The sequence below is a fragment of the Ostrinia nubilalis genome, chromosome 21 (genome assembly GCF_963855985.1).
Source record: "Ostrinia nubilalis chromosome 21, ilOstNubi1.1, whole genome shotgun sequence".
NCBI classification, from domain to species: Eukaryota; Metazoa; Arthropoda; class Insecta; order Lepidoptera; family Crambidae; genus Ostrinia; species Ostrinia nubilalis.
Window position 1 is genome coordinate 9,505,071 of NC_087108.1, and position 23,928 is coordinate 9,528,998.

The following is a 23,928-nucleotide window of genomic DNA, read 5'->3' on the forward strand; positions in this document are numbered from 1 at the left end:
ATGGCACTTAGTGGTAGAACAAATCCAACCAGCCATTCTACTAAAATATAAGTGTTCCGTTTTTCCTTTTGAGGTACGGAGCCCTAAAAAGAAGGAGCCAAAGTTTTATTATGGCTTTCTTCACAAATATCGTCCCTCCCATTTTCTATAAGTGGCTGTTAATGGTCTGTTCTTAAATATCTATAAGCTTACTAGCTAATATCTTATTTGAAACGACCAGCTTTTATTATTGGTTAGTCTATTTCTATTCCTACGTGGTGATGGCATTGCTAGAGCTTGCTGAGGCTTGCCCCATGATGTTGGTAGCGAACTGGAGGAAAGCGCGCAGGATGTCCATCTTCAGGGTCCAAATCGGAGACGAGGGTGGTTGCTGGTCGTTGCGAGTCTGCTGAAGAAAACACTATTGTTAAAAGCCGTATATTTTAGTGATATTGGTGCAGAAATCCAGGATGAAAACGTGCGTGGAAAAAAATCTTAAATTCGGAAGATTTAAAAATAAAGTTAAAGTGGTGGCACAAAATAATAATCTGGTCACGAATTGAAGAGGGATGAATCTGAATAGCTAGAAAGACGGTGTTTTAAAGTACTAAAATAAGAATGAATAAAAGATGAGAGAAACAAAAATAAAACACATGTAGAGGAATTACTTTCTTACCAACATAAATCCTATGATAAAAAGTTAGAAACATACAAGATATTTTGAACATATTTTATTTTATAACTTCATAACACAAACCTATCTACATTTGTACATTTTACGAAATTAAATCAATGAGCATTATGACACTGGGTACATTTAACCACAAAACCCCGTAGTATTTCTCTAAAAATTTGGTGAAACTAAACTAAAAAGTCAAACATCAACGTTTCATATTCTTTTCGAATCTCAAGTTCCGTTCATCGAGGTATCTCCTCCAGGGATGGGAGCTGCCCCCCGAACTACTCTTTGACATGTCTCCGAGTAGAGACATCACGAGGCTGAGGAAGAAGCCAGCGGAGTCCGCCATTTGCATGCCGCCTCCTTCTTCGGAACTCGCGTCTGGGTCTCCAGCCTAAAAGATGATGTATTTTGTATTATTTGAACCGCACCAATGGGAAAATATTGTCTATAGTTTATACGTAATGAGGACGTCCGCGAATCCATTTCCATATTATCATGAATATTAAAAGCAATAGTCAACGTACCGCACTCGTGCCTTTTACTAGTTTTGATACTAGATTTCCGAAGAAAGCTCCATTGTTTTGCTGAAAGTGAAATAAATAATTAGGAATGATGTAATTAGGTACGGTTCGAGCTATTAAAATTATAGAAGCAATCAATAAATTCAAAATTATTAAAGAAATAGAGGACATACAGCTCCACCGCCGGTAAGCGTATCAAGAGATGTCAGGAGATAGCTTGCGATCACAGCTCCGGGGTTTTCTTCACCTTCAGACTGTAAACACATTATTTAGAATATTATATTTGTATTTCAAAATCGCGTTAAAAACGTACTAAACGCTCTACTTACCAGTAATCCTACGAAAAGTCCTAGACCAGATGCAATAAGTGCATTGATGTCAATTCCATCACCCTGAAATCATCAAAGTAAATTGGATTTCCTAAATAATTTAATAGCCTACTTCATTTTCTCCAGTAAAACTTTACTTACGCTGAGGTTTACAACTATACCACTAACTGTAGCCAAAAGAGATCCCAGATCAGACTGACCGTCTTCCTGAAAAAATATTATTATCACGTAAGTAAAGACTGTTTTTTTTAACAAATTAACATTAGGTTTAGGCCTTCATAGAAAACTTACATCACCACTCAAAGACGCCAATAATCCCAAAATACCTCCACCCTGACCGTCTCCTTCAGGAGGTTCGTCTGAGAAATCATCGTCATCAGGCTCTTGGTCCGACGCCTTTGAATTGTCATCACCATTCTCTAAACTCTCTTCCTCTCCTTTATTCCGTTCTTCATCACCATTGTCGTCATCACCGTTGGAATCATCATCATCATTAGAGTCTTCGCTATCCGAACTGTCTTCTTGGCTGTCCTCTTCGGTCTCTTGGCGTTGGAAAGGGGGCGGTTTTAAACCCTTTATTTCGTCAATCTCAATTTCATTGTCTTTAACGCTACGCCGAAGGATTAGGTGGCCTTGGTTGTATGCCAGTATTTCTCGCATTATGTTTCGTAGAAATGGCTGCAATTTAAGAAAAAAGTGTCAAATTTTATAGTATCGCTTAATTAAGCGTAATTAATAATAACAAGTCATTAAAAAGTAGTTAATGTTTCTTAATTAAATTGATATGGATTTTACTTACCTCAATTAATGCAGGTGCATGTATTTCTTTACGTGCTCACTCAAAACAATGTGAAGTCTCCAACATTTTCCATTTGCTAGGTGCACTCACACACAAAAACATGTGCATTATTATTTGTGTATTGTGCAATAATATGTGCATTAAAAACCGTAAAATAATAAAAATAAAAATACCGTTTACCGTTTTTGGGAAATATAAGAGCCACCATAGTAATGTGCTGTGTGAAGCTAAGGTGTGAAGGTGAAAGTAGGTAAAAGTACGCGACGAACCTCAAGAAGACCAGAAATAAAAGCGTATTTAATCGGACCCAATCAAAAAAGTTTGAAACTGGGGTTGCTGTTGTAAAGATTTAAAAACTTACAGTGGCCCCACTAGAACTAGGGAACAGGGCTCCAGCCAGCCGTAGCAGGCTCAGAATGTTGCTGCCTCCAGTGGAGGAAGTTTGCATGGGCTCGCTGAACACGGCGTCGTCATCATCGTCGTCGTCGTCGAAGGGGTCCAGCGTGCTGGTGGAAGGTGGAGGAGACACGTCCTCGGGTGATTTTGACAACTGGAAGATAAGGTGATTGGTTAATTTAAAAGTAATGAGTAAACTGCTTCCACGTGGTGCAAAAAGTTCGACATAGCGGTTGGACCACGGGTAGGGAGTGCTGTTGACTCCTAGATTATTTCAATGACAATTTATTAGCATCAATATTTTTCTTCCGATTTGCTCTTGAAAAATATTTTTCTATACCTATTGTAGGTACTCGTACTTTGATTAAATTCGTTGCGGGTTTTAAGACAGTAACTTTCTTATTGATATCCACCCTCAGGAGTCGATACTACTCAATGGTAATTAATTTGTAAAAAATTTCTTCGTACATTATTGTTGGTGTTGCAGTGTTTACTTACTTAGGATAATAAAGTCATTTTACCTATGTAACCTATAATATACTACTATTACATACGGTTGAGTAGCTATGGCCGCTAAGTATCGTAGCGTATGCATTCGAGCGTACAGTGTCACTGTTAAATTTAATAGCACTTGTTAAGTACTCGTTATGCCAAAGCGAAAAGCGGTTCTTTCGCAATAAAGTTTAACATGCAAAAACTATAATGTACTTCAAACTGGTTGCTGCCAAGTACACTTTAATGCAGTCAAATTCCGAACCGAATATGTCTAAAAGTTTCGCATTTGGTCATTGGATTTCCGTTTAATTTCCTTCTTGACTCTACCACTGCATCTATTGCTAAGTCCAACCAAGTAGTGTGTTAAGTAGTTCCAGGAAAAATAAAAAAAATATATCGGATCTTCAATGAGATAAGATAAACGACAGAAGTAAGGGATTAAAGGCTTTGACTAACAGGGTTGGCACGAGCGTGGTTGGTGCATTGGAAAGATATCGATTCATAAGTTTAAAACATTCCTGAAAGGTTTTAGTTTGGTTATTTTACTTCAATGGTAATATTTATCTTTCTCTATCGTTTTTATCCGCGGTTGAAATTTAAATCCTCATGCTAGAGTCACATCAGTGTGAGTAAAACAATATAAAAAATTAAAACTTACCGAATCACTACTCCCCTCAGGCACGGCTGATTCCTTCGGAAAGTCAAGTTCATTTTCGGCGTAGCCTCGCCTTCTTCTTTCTCCAGCTGGCACACAGAACGCGTTCCCTAGCAGGCACAGAACCCAGAGCGTCGCCACGTGTCGTCTGCACTCCATTGTCACTGCCACTGGAATAACTGAGCAGAAATATTCTCTCGAATAAAGAAGGTTCTAAACTAGCACCCATTAGAGGAACAGGAATGCTGTTGAGTTGTAGGTGATTAGGAAATGTGCACATTAGCTGGCGCCTTATGTGATTGCGAAATTGCGCGTTCTTATACTTAAAATCATCATTAATGAGCCTTTATTAAGATCCACCTGACAATTCCAGTACTTTGGCGCCGGATTAAATTAGTTCATTAATTAAATATTAAGTGATGAATGACTTATCTAAATGACGAATTCCAATGTAAAAAGTGGTTAATTTGAATTAGGTAATTTTAAAAGATCAAATCGTCTGAGAAATAAACTGATTCATCAAAAAATACTTTTGCACTTACGTCAAAAAATCTATAGTAAACTTACGTAAAGGAAAAGAAAGTTTTGTTAATAATTTACTTACCTATATTTTAGATTTCGATATGTTGATAGAGTTTGGATGAGACACCTGTGTGACTAGATGCGGTCCTATCAGTAGGCTGCCACTGATTGGCGCGGTCTAGGCCGCAAGGAGTATCTTATAACAAAACTGGGTTCCGCTCGCGACTACAGGCTGATGTATTTTGTTTTTCACACACTCAAAAAAAAACACCTAATTTATAAAATATAGTTTTCATATCCTTTAATATCAGAATACGAGAAAACGGTTAGCAAATCGTGTAGTTTAGTTGGTAGAAGTACTAGCAGTATTAGGTACTTCCGAGAAATTCTTGACTTTTTCGTTTCTTATCATCTAAAATCGTCTATGAAAATACCTACCCCAAATTGCTAAAAATATTATTGACCAAATTAACTCGCCACCTACATAAGACCTTTAGGAAGTAGAGTCGCATTATTGAATGAGTGTTTTTTGTGATGATCCCTTTATAATTTTGGAAGCGCATTAATTTTCATATCCTCAGTAAGAAGCCTTATGAGATATCTACCAATGTAAATTTTCAATAAGACACCTCAATAGCTAGAATAAGATCAGCCTGTAGAGCCAGGCATGAGGCGCGAAGGTCCGGCGCAGGCTCAAATTAGCCGATACTGCGCTTGCGCCACTCGAGTTGCCAAACCGTCGTGTCGCTTCATCCGCCAGCCTCCTACTTCCGTCACTTCCACTGCTGAGTAAACATGACATAAGTACACCACCTTTTCGGTGAACGGGATTATAATAGCATAGAAAAAACTTTTAATAGTTATAAGAGAGACTCCTAAAAAGTGCAAACAATTTTTAAACCACCCACGAGTGATATAGTCAGTGCTAGCTTGCCAAGTGCCATGCTATAGCTAAAATTAGGGTCTACCTATTCCATTTTGATCACCCAGTGATTATTTCGCAAATTAGGTAAAATGACTATGAAATAAAAAAATATATCGTAGGTACAAATGTTTATTTCATTACACATGATCATATAATTTTAACAAAGAAAGTATTTGACCATAAATACATATGATTCAACAACAAAAATAATGTAAATTACCTATTTACAATTAAAATTGCATAATACTGGTAAGGCCTATTAATAAATAGCTCACACAGATAATGATAATCTTTAATAAGAATTCGATGATTAAATGCATAATTACATAATTATAAATGAAGCAATTAAAGTATGTACTAAGTACAGTTATTTAAAAGAGTGCCAAACTTTTCCTATGACTCTACTTTTAACGTACGTAAAATTTAATAAAATTTTATTCATAGGCATGAAAATCTTCATTTGCAGACTTACGTCTGTCTATTATACTTCTCAAGATATAGATATGTCTCAGTTCTAAGCCTACTTGGGGTCTTATTAACTAATCTTAGTCAGTGCCCACAGTCGCTTCAGCTCAGCTTTAGGCAGCCGCAGTTTCTCCAGCAATGGTAATGGGCACGCCAATGAAGTTACAGATAAATATCTCAATTCTAAGCAGCCTACTTGCGGACTTAACAAATGTTAATTTCACAGACGATTCAGCTCTACACGACCGGAGTTTCTCTAGCAGCGGTATGGCCACGCCATCCAACGAGGTTACAAAATATCTCAGTTCTAAAGCAGCCTATTTGGGGTCCCCTGGGGACCTAGGTGGTATTTTTATTGTGTATCGATTGGCTGGTACTCGAAGGGCTACCAAATCTTAGTCCGTGCCCACAGACGCGTCAGCTCTAGGCGTCCGCAGTTTCTCTAGCAACGGTATGGGCATTCTAACGAAGTTTTATAAATATCCCAGCTCTAAACAGCCCACTTGGGGTTTTATCTCGTGAAACCCTAGGTGCTCGCATGAGACCGCGGCGGTAACAATTTATTTATATTGTCTCGATTCGCTGGTACTTGAAGGGCTACCAAATCTTAGTCAGTGCCAACAGACGCGTCAGCCCTCGGCGGCCGCAGTTTCTCTAACAACGGTATGGCCACTCCGACCAGCTCCTCCCAGGCTGACAGCCTCCTGCAAGGATCACAATCACATTCCTCCTCCCCCTCCCCGTCCTCGAAGCCCTGGTCCTCCCCCGAGCAGCCGGTCCGGTCGCCATCTTCATCCTCCGAAGGATTGTTCAAGCTGTAAGCTCGGATGAAGAGTTTTTCATTGGGTTTATCGTCGCCACAGTTATTGTTGTGGACGTCGAATTGTACCTGTGGAAGAGAATTGTCAAATTGGTAGGTAAAATTATTTGGTCGTGTAGTAAACTTCGCTTTACGTCAAACTTTATGGCCCGTGCTCTCTTCACCCTAAAAGTAGAGCAAAGTCAATTTCAATTTAAGCATATCTGTAGCAAAGGCATTGGTTTTGTCGACTCTATATCTCCTCCCCGGTGTGGATTACTTTCATTTAAGAATCTCTTTTCAAAAACATACGAATACTAATGTTTTTATACGAGTACAGAGTACAAAGTTTCTAGAGTTCTAATTAGCTAAATTTTAACTCTGCGTCATTCTTTATTTCTATTACTAACATAAACACATGACAATCACACACAAAATATCACAAAAAAGTAAACTATAATTACATGGTGCTTGTATAGAGCGGGATCACTCGAGCGTCGCTCTCCCGAATGAGTCGCCTCACATGCCGCGAACACGGACTCGTCGTCTGAAACAAAAGCTATCGTTGTAGAGAAAACGTTTTTTTTTTTTATGCATAACAAGGCAGGTATTTGACCACAATCGCACCTGATGTTAAGTGGGATGCAGTCTAGGATGGATTTTTGGTTGGTCTAAAACCAAGAAGCTCTATGCAGTCTTTTCGCTTGTTTTTGGTCTCGCAAAGCTTAATTTTTTTTCTCTACATGAGACTATTTCGGGCTCTTTCAAAAGAGAGACGGTTAAAAAAAAATTCACCAAAATTTTTTGAGAACTTGAAATAATAATATGCACGTTTTTATTCTCTATGTAAAAATAAATTAAAAAACCAAAATGAATATTTTGACCCCGACGTGATTTGAACACGCAACCTTCTGATCTGGAGTCAGACGCGCTACCGTTGCGCCACGGAGTCACATGCTAGTTCGGTCGAAATAGTCGAATAGAATGCGGTGTAATACGAAAGCGCCGCCATTTTTCGTAACCGTCCGGTCGATCGATGACGTTTCAAAGATAAACAAATCTTGCAATAGATAAACAAAAATAGATTGCCTTGCAGAAATAATGATACTGAAATTGTATTTTCAGTCGTTTACTTCATAGTATGTAACCTATTTAACACTTAACATGAATAGTAATCGAGTAATCTACATTACGTCTCTACAGTCTTGTCTTACTTTTGTTTGAAAACCTGGCATTTAAGTAAATAAAGTAAAAATAACATTTCTGGAGCGCTTCGTCAAGGATGTAACGTGTATTCAATAGTTGCTATTGCTATGAGTTGGAAGAGATTGCTTCCTAGCGATAAGTTATAGTCCTTTTTTGTTGTTTCTTTAATTTGCATTAGATTACTTCTCTGCAACAAATTAAACATCAGTAAATTAGTAGATTTGACCCGCGAAGTACTCTGTCACACACAAGACAATGACCGTTTGTTTTTATCGTGTAAAAAAGATCGTACAAGACCACCGAGTTCGAGTTTAGTGTAGCGTATATTCATATGAAGGCAGTGAGTGCAGTGACCGCATCGGTTAACTCTTGAATCCTTTTAGACGTAACGTGTGTATTTAGTAGTCACCTAAATAATAATAATTACTTCTCTTTATGAAATCAAGCTTACCAAACTGAAAGTGTGCACTTAGCCGAGCTCTACCTCCTATCTCGTATCGTAGCTACGTACTCGATTCGTAGTAGAATAGTAGCATAGCGAGCGACCATTACTTTGTATAGGGACGCGCGTTTTGCAGTATGTAGTTATCTCTTGTACTGTAGCCCTGCAGTTTGCATTTGCACTTACAATTTGTGTATTTAATTTTTCATTTAGAACTGGGCGTCTTTAACTGACTGAATCACCAATCAAGGCAGTAAGCGCGACGGCCGCATGTGCCAGTTCCAGTAGCACCGCGCACGCCGAGTTTGCAGAGAGCTTCAGAACGTACCAAAGAAAATATCAGGGGTAAAAGATACATCAACTTACCAATGAAAGCGGCAAGCGCGGCGGCCGCGTGATACGCATGAGCTTGCGCAAGCGGCGCGTGCGTGTGCGCATTCCATAACACGGCGCGTTATTATGTTGCATGGATAATATAGTGGTGAGCGAATTCCAAAGCTCTTGTACTGGTAGAGCGCGTTCCAAAGCTCTTGGATTGGTAGCGCGCGAGCCAAAGCTCTTGGATTGTTAGCTCGCGTTCCAAAGCTCTTGGATTGGCAGCGTCGCGCTAATAAACTAAATATCAACCAAAAAGACACGTCATCAACTTACCAATGAAGGCGGCCGCGTGACACGCATGAGCTTGCGCGAGCGCGAACGGCGCGTGCGTGTGCGCGTTCCACAGTGCACGCGCATGTAGCGCCGCGCACGTCGCGTTATTATGTTGTATTGATAGTATGGTGGTGAGCGTGCGTTCCAAAGCTCATGGATTGGCAGCGTCGTGTTAGTAAACTAAATAAAATCAACCATAAAAGACATCAACTTACCAATGAAGGCTGCGAGCGCGGCAGCCGCGTGATACGCATGTGCCTGCGCAAGCGGCGCGTGCGTGTGCGCGTTCCATAGAGCACGTGCAAGTAGCGCCGCGCACGCCGCGTCCCCGCAGCCAGCTGCGGCTACCAATGCACGTGCTGCTAGCGCACCGGCGTCCGCGCATTCGCTGCCGGCGCCGCACACGTTGACTAAAACTCCTGCTGCGGCGCAACGCACGCTGGCTTCGTCTGCGAAGGAATTGATGGAGCAGACTTTTTCATACTACTGGGGGCTTAGTATGAGTTTATATCAAACGTATTCGATATCGACTGCGTAAAAAAATGACATCGATGTAGTTAAAATTTTCGACGTGAATTAAATAAACATCATATCCTTGAGATTTAAGATTTAAAATTAAATTGAGGTAGGTCCTTTTGGGATAGAGATAGTTGGACTGGCGACTGTACAGCATCTATGACTGCATGCGCACTATCAAAACAATTTCAAGGTTTATCGGCGGTTTTTTATTATGGCACTGTTTTCTTCAAATAAGTAGCAAAGCCTGAAACTGTCGATAGATGTTAGTTTGAGAAAAAATAGAACAGGTAGAGCCAGAAGGTGCTTTTAGAAGTTTATCTTACAGTTATTCTCCTTTTTTTTACAATCAATTCCTTATTCATTCTTACTTCAGTTGAAGTGTAACTCACCGTGTTCCAAGAAGGGCACGAGCAAGTCTAGCGCGCCCTCGAGCACGATGAGCTGTGCTGAGCGCGTGTCCCGGGATAGATTCCCGAGTGCACGCACCGCCTCGCACGCCGCGGGCCCTGAGCCAGCCAGCCGTCTGCATGTCACTGTTGACAGGAATCCACTGTAAGCATGCATCATACGAACGCAGAGGGCCCGGTGTCAGCTTTCCGCCGATTTTTAGTGTTGATATGATTACACAGTATGCTATGATGCATCATTATATTCACCATCATCAGTAGGTCATTAAGTTGACGTTGCCAGATACCATTGGTCGGGATTTGGTGGGATTCTCCCGATATGTATGCCCTCCAGATTCCCGGCGAAGTGCAAAATCTCGAACAAATATCTTAAGGGCGTTTGTTTTCGTCTTTACGTTACGCCTTTCCGATCGTCGTGAACGTAATTTGAATATATTTGACCAAAATTGTTAGCAAAGGCTTTATCTGACTATCCAATGGGATGTACCTACCTTTGCAAAGTTGATCCAGCAAGCTGTCCAGAGGATCAGGCGGGTCAGGTGGCTCTCTGTAGAAGGTAATATTGTTGAGGGTAGCCAGAGATGCCGTGGCCAGCTCCTCGCGCCGCTCTATCCAACTGGGGCGTTCTTCTTCATCTTCTTGGGGCTGTATGAAACCAGGTAAAACCTCTAGCATTAAAAAACCTGTATTAATTATATTATTGGTATAAAATTTGAGTATCCAAGCGATAAGAAGAATACCTGTTTATGTAGTGTGTAGTTATGGGAAGGAAGCTTTATCTAACTTATTTAAAGAGGTCCTGTACAGGACCTAACTTTTCCGATTCAGGATAGCTAACGATTTTCAATAGTTTAGTTAGTTAGACGAAGTTTCAATAGCTGCTTTGGACGTGCTATAAACATACGGCTCTTTATCTTTCTAGCTGTCGAGTGCAGCGATTTGTGCTTAGAAAAAGTCGTCATGGTCACTTACCACTGGTTCCATCGGTTTTTCGGCCAGTTCGAGGCAAGCCAGCAAGGCTTTCACGGTGCGTTCAGCGTGTTCCGCCGCGAGACCCCGACCCGCCCGCTCGCAGAGGCACAGGTTGGCTACCACTCGCACTGTCTATCATCAATTAATAAATAAAGAAGTAGGTAAAATGTTTGCTGTCCCTTAACACCCCTTTCTTATGTCAAACGTTTTCATAAGACTGCATTCAGTCTTATGAAAACGTTTGACATAAGAAAACTACTTACTTAGGCTGACACCATCTTACTTTATCTTTAACAAATGTCATAATTTGTCAAACTTCATACAAAAAGCATCGGTTATTGCTATAGTTACGGTTGTAGGTTGATGCAACTCAGCCTTATTGCTTACCTTTATAAGAACGTCTTCGTTGGAACCATCTGATCCTCCCAAATCTGTGCCTACAGAATTATTTAAATCATCAATCAATATCTTCATATTTAATGAAGTAAGTAAGTAGGCTTAACTTTTAAATCTTTTGTTACCTATCAGATGTAGATCAGGATCAGAATCAGGGTCTCGCAGATCTTCGTTTCGCTTCGTGTAAAGCTCCAAAATCGTCAGTAGTACGTCCACGCTGCCTTCTTCATTGTAGATCTGAATTAGAATTTGAAATGGAAACATTGCAGTGAATCTTAGACTAATTCCAAAGAATCTCTGTCTGTAAATTCTGCCACACCCAAAACGGTGCAGTCATGTTGTCCCTCCCAGAGGGGCCAACCAGGGGAGTTAACAGGACTGCACTCATAAAACAGGTTCAGCTGAGCTAGGATTCACGCCATGATAAAATCGTATTGTGGTATTAATATCGATTATGACTAAGTACACTATGAAAGTATCGACTAAAATCGATAAAATGGTTAAGTATATCGTGGCACGTCCTAGGTCTTGTAAGCTTACATTGATTCTCGCCTGGCGGTCGGCGGCAGCCATGTTTCCCAACGTGTACGCAAGCCGTACGGCCAGTGGTGCGCGGGGCGCACACGCCGCTAGTGCGCGCACGCAAGCTCGCGCAGCAACGTGAGAAGCGCATAGCCACGCACAGCACGACTCTTCGGCTGAGAGGACGCTGAAAAAATCTCAATGCTAAAATATTTTAGCCTAGCCACAGACTTTTTGTCGGCCGATAGTTACGCACAATACATTGGTATCGGCCGATTTTTCATACAAGTTAGAATCGGGCCCAACTATCGGCCAACTAAAAGTCTGTAGTCTGCGAGGAGCTTTAAGGTTATTGTAGGAAACCGAGGCACCCCACGCTGTTGCAGAATTTTACTTTGAACAGCTTTAAAACTGTATAGTAACTGATACTGTATTCAGGAAGAAAATATTCCCTTGCCCTTGATGTGCTTGTAGGAAAAGTAATAGACGTGACATGACACAATTTAATTTCAGGATTGATTATTCACGTAAAAAAACGTAAGCACCTAATGAATATGAGTCTGCCACAAATGTTTCTTTGTTCGCAGCAGGCCCATTTTGTCGATATTTTTTTCTGATATCAAATAGTCAAAAGTTCGCGTGGATTCAACTTTACCTAAGACACCTGGCGACATTAGTCAGCACATCTCTGTCAGTATGATACATCAGCGCGTTGATCAGCTCTGCGAGGGCTCCACTCGCGACAAACGCCCGCGCCTCCTTCTCAGCTCCGGCTAGGTTTCGAAGAGCACCAGTCAGTTGGTACAGCGCGTGTGTTGATTGTTCGGAAACTGCCCGCGGATTTTCAGCTTTCTAAATGGATACAAGGAGAGGATTCCATCAAATGAAAGTTTGGTAAAACTCAGTTAATAAATTCATTTTTCTTAAAATAGTCTCGTTCGTCAATAATGCTATTATCAAAATACGAAATAAGCCATCAAATAAAAAAATATTCAGGACTGTTAAATAGAATAGGTACGCCATGATGTATAAATTACTTTCACTATTGTATTTGGGTACTTCTCATTTTCACTCAAATTTGATGGTCACTCAATAATAGTTCATAAACGGTATAAGTTAGAACAATAACTTTGATATCAGATGATAAAACATCTATTTAGCTACATACAAAATAAATTTTATCGTAATAGAAGCAAAAATAATACGAAAACATCACATGAAACGATACAAAACGGGGTCATTTTTCGCGTTCTCATCGTGTCACACCTTCGGTTGCAATGAAACATTTGGTTACTGCATTCACAATTTTCATTCAATTTGTCTGTAGCATATACTAAAATCATCGTAATTAAATATACTTTCCACACAATAGTCAAAAAAATATCTTCTTATAATTATTTTGAATTGAGAAAGCGAAATACGTTGGTCACACGATTTTAGGTACCTAAAATTTTGAGTAATAATACAAGATTGCCGTTAAACCGAACACCAGCAACCAATCACAGCATTCTATTCGGTTAACGTCTGTCGCGCTCCGGCCATTGGGGAGGTGAGATAGGTCGATCGTCGCTCCGCGAAAAAAATACGTAACTTTTTGTGATTTTCCATAGACATACCGTCGCTTGCTTGAACAATATTTTCTACCTCTAAAATTTAAACAATTTAATTGAAACTTAGGCTATTGAAAACTTAACATGTTAGGCTTATTTATGTAGTATTCGACTTGAACCGTTAAATTCAAATTTAAGGATAATTCATAAAAAACTAAAATTTTCGTCACCTTCGTGGCATCACCTTCGTGGTGTTTTATACACGAAGGTGATTTTAGGCCACGAAAGTGATTTCTTGCTTTGGTTTATTTTAAAATATAGTGACTGGTGTTTATGTTTTTACAATATTTTAATAACTAATAAATTATACGTGGTAAGTAGAGTTCAGTACATCAATAAAAAAAATAAGGGCCGCGTATTTTTGTTGTCTGTCTGTCTGTATGACTGTATGTATGTCTGTCTAAGTGACTGTGTATCTGTTTGTAACATAAATTTAATCTGAAGTTTGAGTTAAAAGTTGTACAAACGAGGCCCTCTGGCCTAAATAAAAATATATTTTTGTTGAAGGACTGATAATCAGTTAGAGTTCTTTTTTTATTGAGGTTGGTACTGATAATACGTTTTTTGCTTCTTTAGCATTTCAGAATGCCACCAGTGTCACCCTTAAAACCAATTGCGTAGAATCTTGTAACTTAGTAGGTGACGTAATCGGTAAAATTTTATCTTGTATTTAAGTAGGTACCTATTTATATTATGTTATTGCTATTTATCTATAAGACAAAATATATGTTTTATAAACACTTAAGAGTCATTTACAGTAGTAAAGTTTGAAAAAAATATTGCTGTGAAGTACAGAATCACTTTCGTGGCATCAAAAAATTCAAAACGTTAAAGCTTCCAAACGAGACTCACTATTTGACTGATTTACTGAGAATACACTCTTCACATCAAGCGCTACAATTTTTGTTTACAAAAAGTTGAAATAAGTTAGAAATAAAATTTGCCACGAAGGTGACGATGAGAACCGTGGCGATGAGAAATACCCATTTATTTGGATGATTTCATCATTTCACACAATCACAAGCATCAGAGATGTCATAGCATTTTTAGTGAGTATAATTATTCGCTAATTATGTTGTTCTCACCGCATTATTGACGATCTTCAGGTGCAAAGCAGCCAAATGCAAGGCACCAGCCTTGTGTGCCAGAGTACACAGCCCAGGCTCCAATGCTAGAAAGCGCAGCGCTCCCGCGCCGTACACGCAGCATTCGCCCTCTGTCAGAGGATCAGCTCTGCCACAACCCTCGACTAATAATTCTAAAGAGAAACATAAATGAACATAACCTAACTTTTAAAAAGGAATAACCTAACTGTATGACGTGTTGTTAATTTAGGGGTTTGTTGATCCAAATGAGAATTCAACGTTTTATTTAGGTGTATTTATAGCTTTACATAAAGTATTCACACATATTGTCGCCACCGTCGGTGTCGACGGTGGCGACGATCCCGGGCCTTCCAGGCCTTCCCCTTCATATTTGTTTTAAGTAACTGTCCTCACCATAGGTTGTCTAGAAGAGATCGCTTCATAGCGATAAGACCGCCTAGTTGTACCTTGTGTGTTCCTTTTCTTTCTGTTATTAAATGTTATTTGTTTGGTGTGCAATAAAGTGTATTTATTATTATTATATATATTGTCAGGTAAAATTAAACTCGACTCAGCTAACATATCGCTTTAATTAAAGATTTTATCGGCATTCTGATATCGTTATTTTTCCTATCAAAAGCCGTCAATACAGCACAAGGTCGTTGGTGACATTAACTATAAAGTTATATTATTATTATGATCAATTTTCAACCCCATTATAATTCATGTGACCTAGTTTATTTTATCGCTCAATAGAATCAGAGTACTTAAGCCATAAAAACATCTTGTATAAATTAGCAATCTTACCAAGTAAATTTGTGTTCCTAAAGAAATGATCATTCTTATCATTTCTCGCGATTTTGAAAACCAATTTGCTTGCTGCTGCTAGATTCGCTCCTGTCACTCGCATCTGGACAAACCAACAATAAACAACGATTTTAAGCTGTCGTTCTTGAAAAACAAATCAATTATTTTTATTATTATTATTATAGGCACTTACCGTCAGCATAGCTCTTGCAATCGCTACAAGTATTCGTTCGTCCTCAGCATCAATGTGCATGTACAACGATCTTAAAACCAGTTCTCTAAGACTGCCGGCTGGCGGTGACTTCTCTAAGACGTTCTGCAAGGCTTCCATGATTAGAACTGTTCTTTCTACTGGCTGAGTGCGTTCGGACAGTGCTTCTGCTAGTTCAAGAACGCTGGCGCTGTTAAAAAACAGAATAATTTGTATTCCAGAAAATACACACTCGAGAGACGAGAGTAATTATTTCATTGATCAACGTTTTTAAAAAACCTTTTTTTCCACGGACCCCCTTAATAAAAAAAAAGTGCAATCGATGACGAGACTTTTGGTGGCAATTATTTATAAATGATTGTTTGTTAATGGTCCATAAATAAGTCTGCGGACCTCAGGTTAAGAACAGTCATAGATTAACTAAGTACAAAAAACTTTTTACCTTTCGAGATCTGTCGCCGATGTATTGGGCAACTGCACAGCTAGATGCTTGACGGCTAAGTCGCCCAATGGGTCAGCTTTATGGCTAGCGTCATAAGAAATCGATTTGTTGCCGGCAAACTGTTTCCTCTTCACATTACTTTCTGGACCTAGGGCTGAAACATCTTGCATGTTAAGAGAGACAAACAATGACAAACTATGTGCCGTGGACACTACACTAGGTAAGGGTGGATTCGACCAAACCAAGAGTTTATATTAATCTCAGAATAAATCGTCAGTTTTGACATATTTCCCATACTGAAACTGTTGATGTGCCAGTTATACCAGGAGTTATTCTCAGATAAAAGTTTGCTCGAATCGGGCCTAAGAGGCATTATAAAAAATACCCAGGATTTTGGAATAAACCAAGTTATCCAATTATAAAGTCTTATTTTAGCAATAAAAGTTTACCAAACTTACATTTATAAGTGTTAATGTCTAGAGCCACAGCGAAATTAAGGTCTCCATCAGTTCCGCCTAAAGGTCGTGTTACTGAAATGGCATGCGCTAATTCTGTCTCCGCTTTTAATTCTGAAATAAAAGTATCCTACAACATCGCAATATAAAATTTCCTTTCTTAAGTTACTACTCTACTTTATTTTTTGCTGCTATAGCTGTGACAGTTTCTTTGACATAGGTATCCACTATCCATTCATAAAAAGATGTTTTTATCGTAAGAATGCCTAAAAAGATTAGCAGAATACTCACCATCATTTACATGCCCTGTGGTGTTCCTACGGTGCAGTGGTTTGGCCCGCCCACTGAGATGAGGAAGTCTTGTGAAACCACTCCACCCATCGCCAGACTGCATCGTCTTTGGTTGTAAATTCCTCAGCTGCTAATAAGCATTTTTAATTAGTTAGACGTTGTTTAATTAGGCCCTTTCTTTATTTTCTCTCAATGGAAAATGTAGTCTTAAAATCTTTAACGTTCTATCGTGATCTCTTTTCAACCGACTTCAAAAAAAGGAGGAGGTTCTCAATTCGACCCGTATGTTTTTTTTTCTATGTTTGTTACGCGATAACTCCGCCAATTATGAACCGATTTGAACAAATCTTTTTTCGGCGTATAGGTAAAACCTCAAGGGTGGTCCTATTTAAATTTAATAATAAAAAAAACAACCCCCAAGGGTGGAAAATTGGGGATGAACTTTTTTATACGCAATATCTCCGCCGATTATGAACCAATTTGAACGATTATTTTTTTGTTGAATAGGTATTATTTGTGTTCACGCATTTGAAGTCGGTTTTATTTTTTTTTAAAGTTATAGAAGTTATCGAAGTATTCTGTAGTTCTCACCGTGGTTTTTTTCTTGCCATTGCTCTGTGGTTCAGTAAGTAGGATCCCGTTTAGTCCCTCTTCATCAAGGCTGGCAATGCGGGCTCCCAGCACAGCGGTGGTCATCTCTTCTGTGTTCTCTGACAAGCTGAGGTACTTGAGACTGAATGGGGAGTTACAAAAGACATAGTTTTAAATATTCACGTATATGAGTTGAAAACTAGTTGACGCTATTAAAGCAATTTAGAGCCCAAACCACCTTCGATAAAACCTAAGATCAAATATGATACGTGCGCAGCGGCCTTATAAGTAGCGCAGCGCGCTTACTACGCTAAGTATTTGTAGCTTGCGACAAAGTGCCCAAAAGTATGGTTAATACCTATCGCTCACAGGTTTTCAAAAGTACAAATTAGCTGAGATAACGTGTCATGTCGAACGTTTTATCGAACAACAGTTTTCCGCGACAACGCGAACAAAATTCGGATTGTGTGAGCTTACTCTGCGGTTTTCCTCAAGGCATTACTTCTAATTTAATTTTGCAAAGTTCTTTAGGCGAACATTGGATATAGTCTGGTCTGCGAGCACGTAGAATTTTGTCCAATGACCCCAAACTACCCATCCTTGTCGCTCGCGCGTAATTATGTTGCTGTCGCGCTCGCACACACACTGCGGGCGCCCGTCGCACAGTTGCGACAGCAATATAATTACGCGCGAGCGACAAGGATGGGTAGCTTGGGGTCATTGGACAAAATTCTACGTGCTCACAGACCGGGCTTTAGTTCTGTATGCGAACATAGTTCGGTAGTCCTTTTCACTTACTCAAATGCGCTGGGCGGGCGCGGGTCCTTAGTGCGCGCGCGCTCGGCAAACAGCGTGCGCTGCGGCTCACGCGGCGTGAACGGCCGCCGCGTACGCAGCGGTCGCAGCGCGCCGCCCGACCCGCTGCCGCCGCTCATCTCTGGGGGACAGCAATAAATTTACTTGGGCCCGGTATTGGAATTAAGATTTTTAGCTTGAGCAATACAGAAACCGGGGGTGAATATCCGAAAAGTTTAGACTTTTATGTCAGTAAAACATAACTAATAATTAGTTATTAGTTATGTTTTACTGACAGCAAGAATAAGGGTCTCTGCACACCCCTTTTTTCAGGCGCTGTCGACACGCGTTGCGTGCTTTCGAGACAAAAAATACGATGTTTATTGCATAATTTTAGGTTAGTACTAGTTAGTGCAGCAAATGTGCATGTGACGCCTGAAAAAAGCGTAATGTAAGTGTACATGGGAATCAATATAAATGACGTTATTTTAAAATATACATAGAAAAAAAGGATATCTACCACTAAGAAGAGACGAAGACGACCATACCATACTCTACCTTATTTGAAACAGTAAAAGTAAGTTAATGTGAATCTTTTCAAATAAACGGACATGGACACCGAAAAAGAAACTTTATAAGCTAATACGAACGCCTGAACATTGCCATGGAATAAGGTGCGGAACGATTGAATTATAGTTAGGCGGAATTTTAAGTCATGTATATTTTAGTGTTTCAAATTGGAATACCACCTAAATAAGGGGGCGGGGAAAATTTCCTCCGCCCTAGCGGATAAAACCCACGCTACGCTACAGCCGTAGTCGTAGCCAAGTAGTTTTACACACAAATACCTACGAGGAGAATGACTCCATAAAACGTCTTTTGTTGCTGTAAGAATGTTTTTATTCCAAGTAATAAACATCTGTTAAAACTACTGGGGTATGGTGAACCTAATAAATAATCATCCAAATAAAAAAGAAACTTCGTTAGGTCAGTTGTTTGGCACACCACCTTATGGATGACTTAACTCCGAGTGTCCGGAGACTTAAAAAAAGAGTACCGCAAGACTTGCTCTAATTATGAGGACATGTCACAGGATATGCATCCCAATTTCCACTGATAAATAATAAACAGAAATATTGCTGAATGTCCTCCAGAAGACAGATTGCAATAGAATAAGGGAAAAAAAAAAAAAAAAAGGTCAGTTGTGAAGCGTGGATTTAACTATGTCTTAGGCGACGATGCTGACTGAGGTTCTGCAAATTTTTAATGACATGTTGACGGTGACCAGGTGCAATTTTTAAAATTATTTCTCTGATTGCCTCAATTTAGCACATAAGAAAACTTTTAAATACTAGCTCTACAATATTAAGCACTCAAAGAAATCTTAGTTCTTTACTATAACTGTACATTTGTACAATATTTTCAATCAATCAAACACCGGAACCAAAGCAGCAGTATAATTTACCAACTTTCAGCCCCAGCCTAAATACTCCATAAATACTTAACGAACGAACGAAACTACTTCCAAAGTATTACGGTCAGCCACAAAAGTGAGTTACGTTCGTCGACTTCGCCGCGGCAGAACTTTACCGTTGCTAAGTTAAAATGCCGAATACATAATTATACAGTTGAAATCAGTACGGTTAATCGCGTGTAGGGCACACCCTGGCAACCGGGTGTACGATCCCATGACCCCGGTTCAACCACCTTCGCCGACCACCTTTACGAAAATTACTCGCATAATCAGTGTTTCTTGGACAAAATGCCGTGCCCGTAAACGTTTGAAGAATACAAAATGGAAATGAAAAATGATTTTTTATACTTACGACGAAACGAAAGTCAAGGATGATAATTTTACAAATCTATGGATCATTGCTCCATTTTGCAACGAAAAAAAATAACTCTACATACAACATGACATTGGATTTTCCCTTTACAATGCGTTATTAAAAACAAAACTGAAAAGCGTCAAGGTAGCTTTCCATAACAAAGGTATTTTACAAACACAAACTAGTATGCTGAAATCAAAAGTGACTATTATCATGCTAGTTAAATAATTGGTATTTGCAACGGCATGTAGTAATCTCCTATCTGCAAATGACGTCAGATGTGAAAGGAAAACCGCTACCTATCTGTTGTGCCGCCTATCGGTTTCGCGTGACTGAAAACCATTTACCTACAGCTTTATGCGATGTCAGGTGAATATGGTGCGGGCCGTATCGCGCCAATTATTGACGATACACGATAAGCGATTTTCCCTTTTGCTAAATATAGCCGTTACATCGGCCACGCCGTTTGAGACAACCTTGCAAAGTGTCACCCAAGTTTTATAGCACGCAAGTGCTGTATTTCACCTTTATGGCTTTTGTTTTGTCTTTGTTGGATTACTGTAAGTTGTTGCATAATAAAAGTGAATGGAATGTTAAAGTAGGCTACAGACTTTTTTTCGGTTAATAGTTTGGTCGAGTTGTTAAATCAGCTTAATCATGTACTCAAAATAATTCAAATGCGCACATAACACCGATTTGGTATCGAGCTATTCTCCACAAACTGGAAGCCGAACAAACTTTCGGCCGGCTATAAAAGTCTGCGTCTTTTTGTCGCTAACAATATTATGCTTGTGTTACGAGTGGGTTACACCACAACCACAATAGTTCAATGGCGGGGTTCGAACCGGCGTTCCTCGGATCTCGAGTCAGCAGTCCGAGACCGACGCTATTGGGCTATTGAATTGCCTCAAATAGAGTTGCTCACCCCCGTATATGGCAGCGCGGGCTTCGCTGATGATTTCCGCGGAGGTCTTGCGCCGCGGCGGCGCGTAGAACGGTGCGCCCGCGCCGCGCCTGGCGCCTCTGTCACTCATTGCACGATCTGCGTCAAAGGAATTAAAAATCAGCAAGTTTCTGATGAAAAAACAAGTCTTTTAAAGTTAGTTTTAATTATTACAAATCGAAGATCTGTTCAGCATCATGATCTCAGCCATAGGACGTCCACTGCTGAACATAGGCCTCCCCCAATGCTTTCAATGTTGCCCGGTTGGTAGGGGCCTGCATCCAGCGCTTTCCTGCTACCTTCATGATGTAGTCCAAGGCTGCTCAACTCCAGGCCCGCGGCCCACAGTGTAGCCCCCAAAAGAATTTTAAGTGGCCCACGCATGTACAGTTTGAAAAAAAAACCGCACCAAATAAAAAATCACGCCGAGCACAGTACAAACTTTAAGATCTCTCTGAAGTTAGCTATCAAAAATGTAGGTGGCCCGTCGTTACCGACTGAATCCACCGTTTGGCCCGACTCTTCAAAAGGTTGAGCAGCCTTGATGTAGTCGGTCCACCTTGTGGTAACCGGAAAAGATCTGTTAATCATAACAAATTGAAAAGCTGTTCCTTTGATTTTTAACTGCTTCACTATGCAGTTTAGCGTCGTTTTGACCTCTACGGTTCAAATTTTAGGCACGTGAATTCTCACGCCCGTATTCACAAACGATGCTTGCTTAAGTGACGTGAAAACGAACGCACAGCTTTGAATAGAGCTCTGTGATTGGTTCGTGTTGTACGTCCACGCGCACTGTGAGACTTCATAGTAATGTTTATGTATACGGGCGTCACTATACTTATTGTCTAAACTACATTGCCTGCTAAAACAAAGTGCTTTAACCTGAAAGTAGAAAAGTGGGTTATGTCAATTTAGTAAATTGTCTGTGTCGTAATTGGATTGTTCCAGATAAGGAGGCGCCATGAATGTTACAAACAAGTAGACATGAAACCTGTCTTAGTATGGCACTATGCCAAAGATTCTTTTTTTTTTGGGATTATTTACTTCAGGTGATGGTGAGGTCATAGAGATAAGAGAATGTAAAAAAAAAACTTTAAATGCCAAGTGTAATTTTAATAATGTTAGATGTTTCAAATCAAAAATTTCTAATGCAAGGTGATTAATAAGTAATCAAAACCGTCATTGGATCACAAAAAGGGCAATAGAAACCACATTGATTAGATTTTATGCAAAAACAAGTGACGGTTTAATTGCATGCTATTTTTTCTTTAAAAGCTTCTTCTTGCGATTTGATTATTGTTTTGTCCGATCCCCCACTTTGACATTGTCTTGCATCTTGGTGAGTGACAGTCTGCCTACACTAATGGGTTACTTATTAGTCATGAATTTCGAAGAAACCGTGCCTAAGCACGCTATCAAGATAATAAAATCCAACTTTGGCCTTACCTTTTAAGAATTATGTTCAAATTAACTGTGGTGCTGGGTGTTTATGGTAATTACAGCTTAGTACTAGCTTTTAATTTCGAAGGCAATATTAAAATTACAATATTTTCCGTTTGATGCTGTCCCCGAAACTTTTTAACGGCTAAATTTGTAGTTTGTTAATCAGTGATTTGACTTCAGTCATAGAAACCCACCTGACTATTAAATTGCGTTTCAATTAAATATGGAACTAGATATTTTGTGTCGTGAAAAAGCGATTAGCCTTAATAATTTATTTCTCGTAAAAGTCACTTTTGCTTAAACATAAAAAAATGATCATGTACCGTCAAAAATTGTACAATTAATTGATTTATTAATGTTAAAATATTAATTATTACACGTATGACTTACCTTAAAGTTATAAAATTTAAAGGAACGTAAAACGGGAAGAGTTCATAACGGCCGCTTCATTAATTTTCTTCACTAACATTTTGGCGCGAATGCAGTCAAAAACCAAGCACAGAAAAAAAACTGAAAAAAGTTCCACCTCCGAAGTTTGCTACACCCACTGAAAAAAGAACGAGCGTCGTGCTACGCGAGCCCCTCGCTCGCTACTACCGGGCTACGCGGGGTCTACGGTGCTATCCGGGCGCTACTGCGTCGTAGCATCGTAGCAAGCTCGTAGCGATCCACAGTTTATGGTTTCATAGAAAAGTCCTGTCATCATTAAATTAAAGTTGGTGGTATTTTTAGCGGCTTTACGTTTTGAATTAAAAATGAATGTTTATTCAAATGCAAAATAAATGCTCTTTGTAACTTTTTGTCGAAATTCTTTAGAAAAAAATATATTTTTTTAATACTTTCGTTAGCTAAAAGCTTACGTTTAACCGAATTAAAGAATTTTCGTAAGCTATTAGTAAAATTATATACATTCCATAAGAAGCTCAGCATATGAATAGCTTTAAAATGAAACCGTTGCCTGTTTTCAATTAAAAAGATAAAATAAGTATTGACTTATGCGGCCGGATATTTGGAAGTTACGAGACAATTAATTAATTTCGAGGGCATTTTTATGATTGACGTCACAGAATACTTTAATGACGTCATGTAATTGTGTGATAAAATGAGTGCAGTCCTCGAGGAGAGCACCTAACCTGCGATATCGATCAACGAGTATAATATTCTTAATAAATTGGTAATAATCTACATAATTAATCGAATTGCTAGTTTCACATAAATATTAATGTATGCAGAACTCGTGCAAATGTAGGTATAATATAATATTATTCGCGAACAGCATACGGAAATGTTTTCTGTTGCTATTTTTAAAAAACCTTCGAAGAAAGTAAATTAAAAGTGCGCGATTGTATTCGTAATCCTTGAAATACTATAAAATGCTATAGAATTCCGTTATTTCCTATTTCCGCGATTAAATGTAACTATCATTTGTAATTGACTTGTTTACTTTGAAAGCTTATTTTAATATTGTGGTAACAAGTCTTATCAATCGATTGGCCCGGTTTGTATACACGGGTTTGCCATGGCAACAGCGTGGAAACATTATTTGATTGTGATTTAACTATAGGAAAATACCGTGGCATTGCGCGGCTTATTTTTATTTCTTTATTGGGTCGTAGTAAAAAATCTTGGGAGAACTCTCAGGAGGAACAGTTAACCTTTCGATTGGTTAATAGATTTCCATAAGACCATAATATTTCAAAATAAAAACAGAACATATTTCGGCTATTTCGCTTTGCTAAATGTA

At 39.3% G+C, this 23,928-nt stretch overlaps 2 protein-coding genes and 1 non-coding gene across 3 annotated transcripts; all 3 read right to left on the reverse strand.

Annotated features, from left to right (window-relative positions):
• Positions 1 to 860: 860 nt before the first annotated feature.
• On the reverse strand, positions 861 to 4,543 carry LOC135082472 (uncharacterized). The gene is made up of 9 exons (XM_063977268.1): positions 4,461 to 4,543; positions 3,860 to 4,035; positions 2,672 to 2,860; positions 1,803 to 2,189; positions 1,653 to 1,718; positions 1,512 to 1,574; positions 1,356 to 1,436; positions 1,186 to 1,245; positions 861 to 1,052 (listed from the first exon to the last, which is right to left on the reverse strand). The coding sequence occupies exons 2-9, from the start codon at positions 4,013 to 4,015 to the stop codon at positions 861 to 863; spliced, it is 1,194 nt and encodes a 397-aa protein (XP_063833338.1). The 5' UTR covers positions 4,016 to 4,035; positions 4,461 to 4,543.
• A 2,904-nt stretch (positions 4,544 to 7,447) lies between these two features.
• On the reverse strand, positions 7,448 to 7,519 carry Trnaw-cca (transfer RNA tryptophan (anticodon CCA)). Its single transcript has one exon. It is a non-coding gene; the product is annotated as a tRNA-Trp (tRNA).
• Positions 7,520 to 7,952: 433 nt separating this feature from the next.
• LOC135082473 (armadillo repeat-containing protein 2) lies at positions 7,953 to 18,109 on the reverse strand. Its single transcript, XM_063977269.1, has 18 exons — positions 17,973 to 18,109; positions 17,175 to 17,316; positions 16,584 to 16,710; positions 16,296 to 16,406; positions 15,838 to 15,991; positions 15,378 to 15,585; positions 15,185 to 15,287; positions 14,378 to 14,550; positions 12,338 to 12,534; positions 11,701 to 11,869; positions 11,286 to 11,397; positions 11,152 to 11,201; positions 10,765 to 10,896; positions 10,284 to 10,437; positions 9,775 to 9,918; positions 9,082 to 9,315; positions 8,867 to 9,016; positions 7,953 to 7,960 (listed from the first exon to the last, which is right to left on the reverse strand). The coding sequence occupies exons 1-18, from the start codon at positions 18,107 to 18,109 to the stop codon at positions 7,953 to 7,955; spliced, it is 2,505 nt and encodes an 834-aa protein (XP_063833339.1).
• Between the last annotated feature and the right edge of the window lie 5,819 nt (positions 18,110 to 23,928).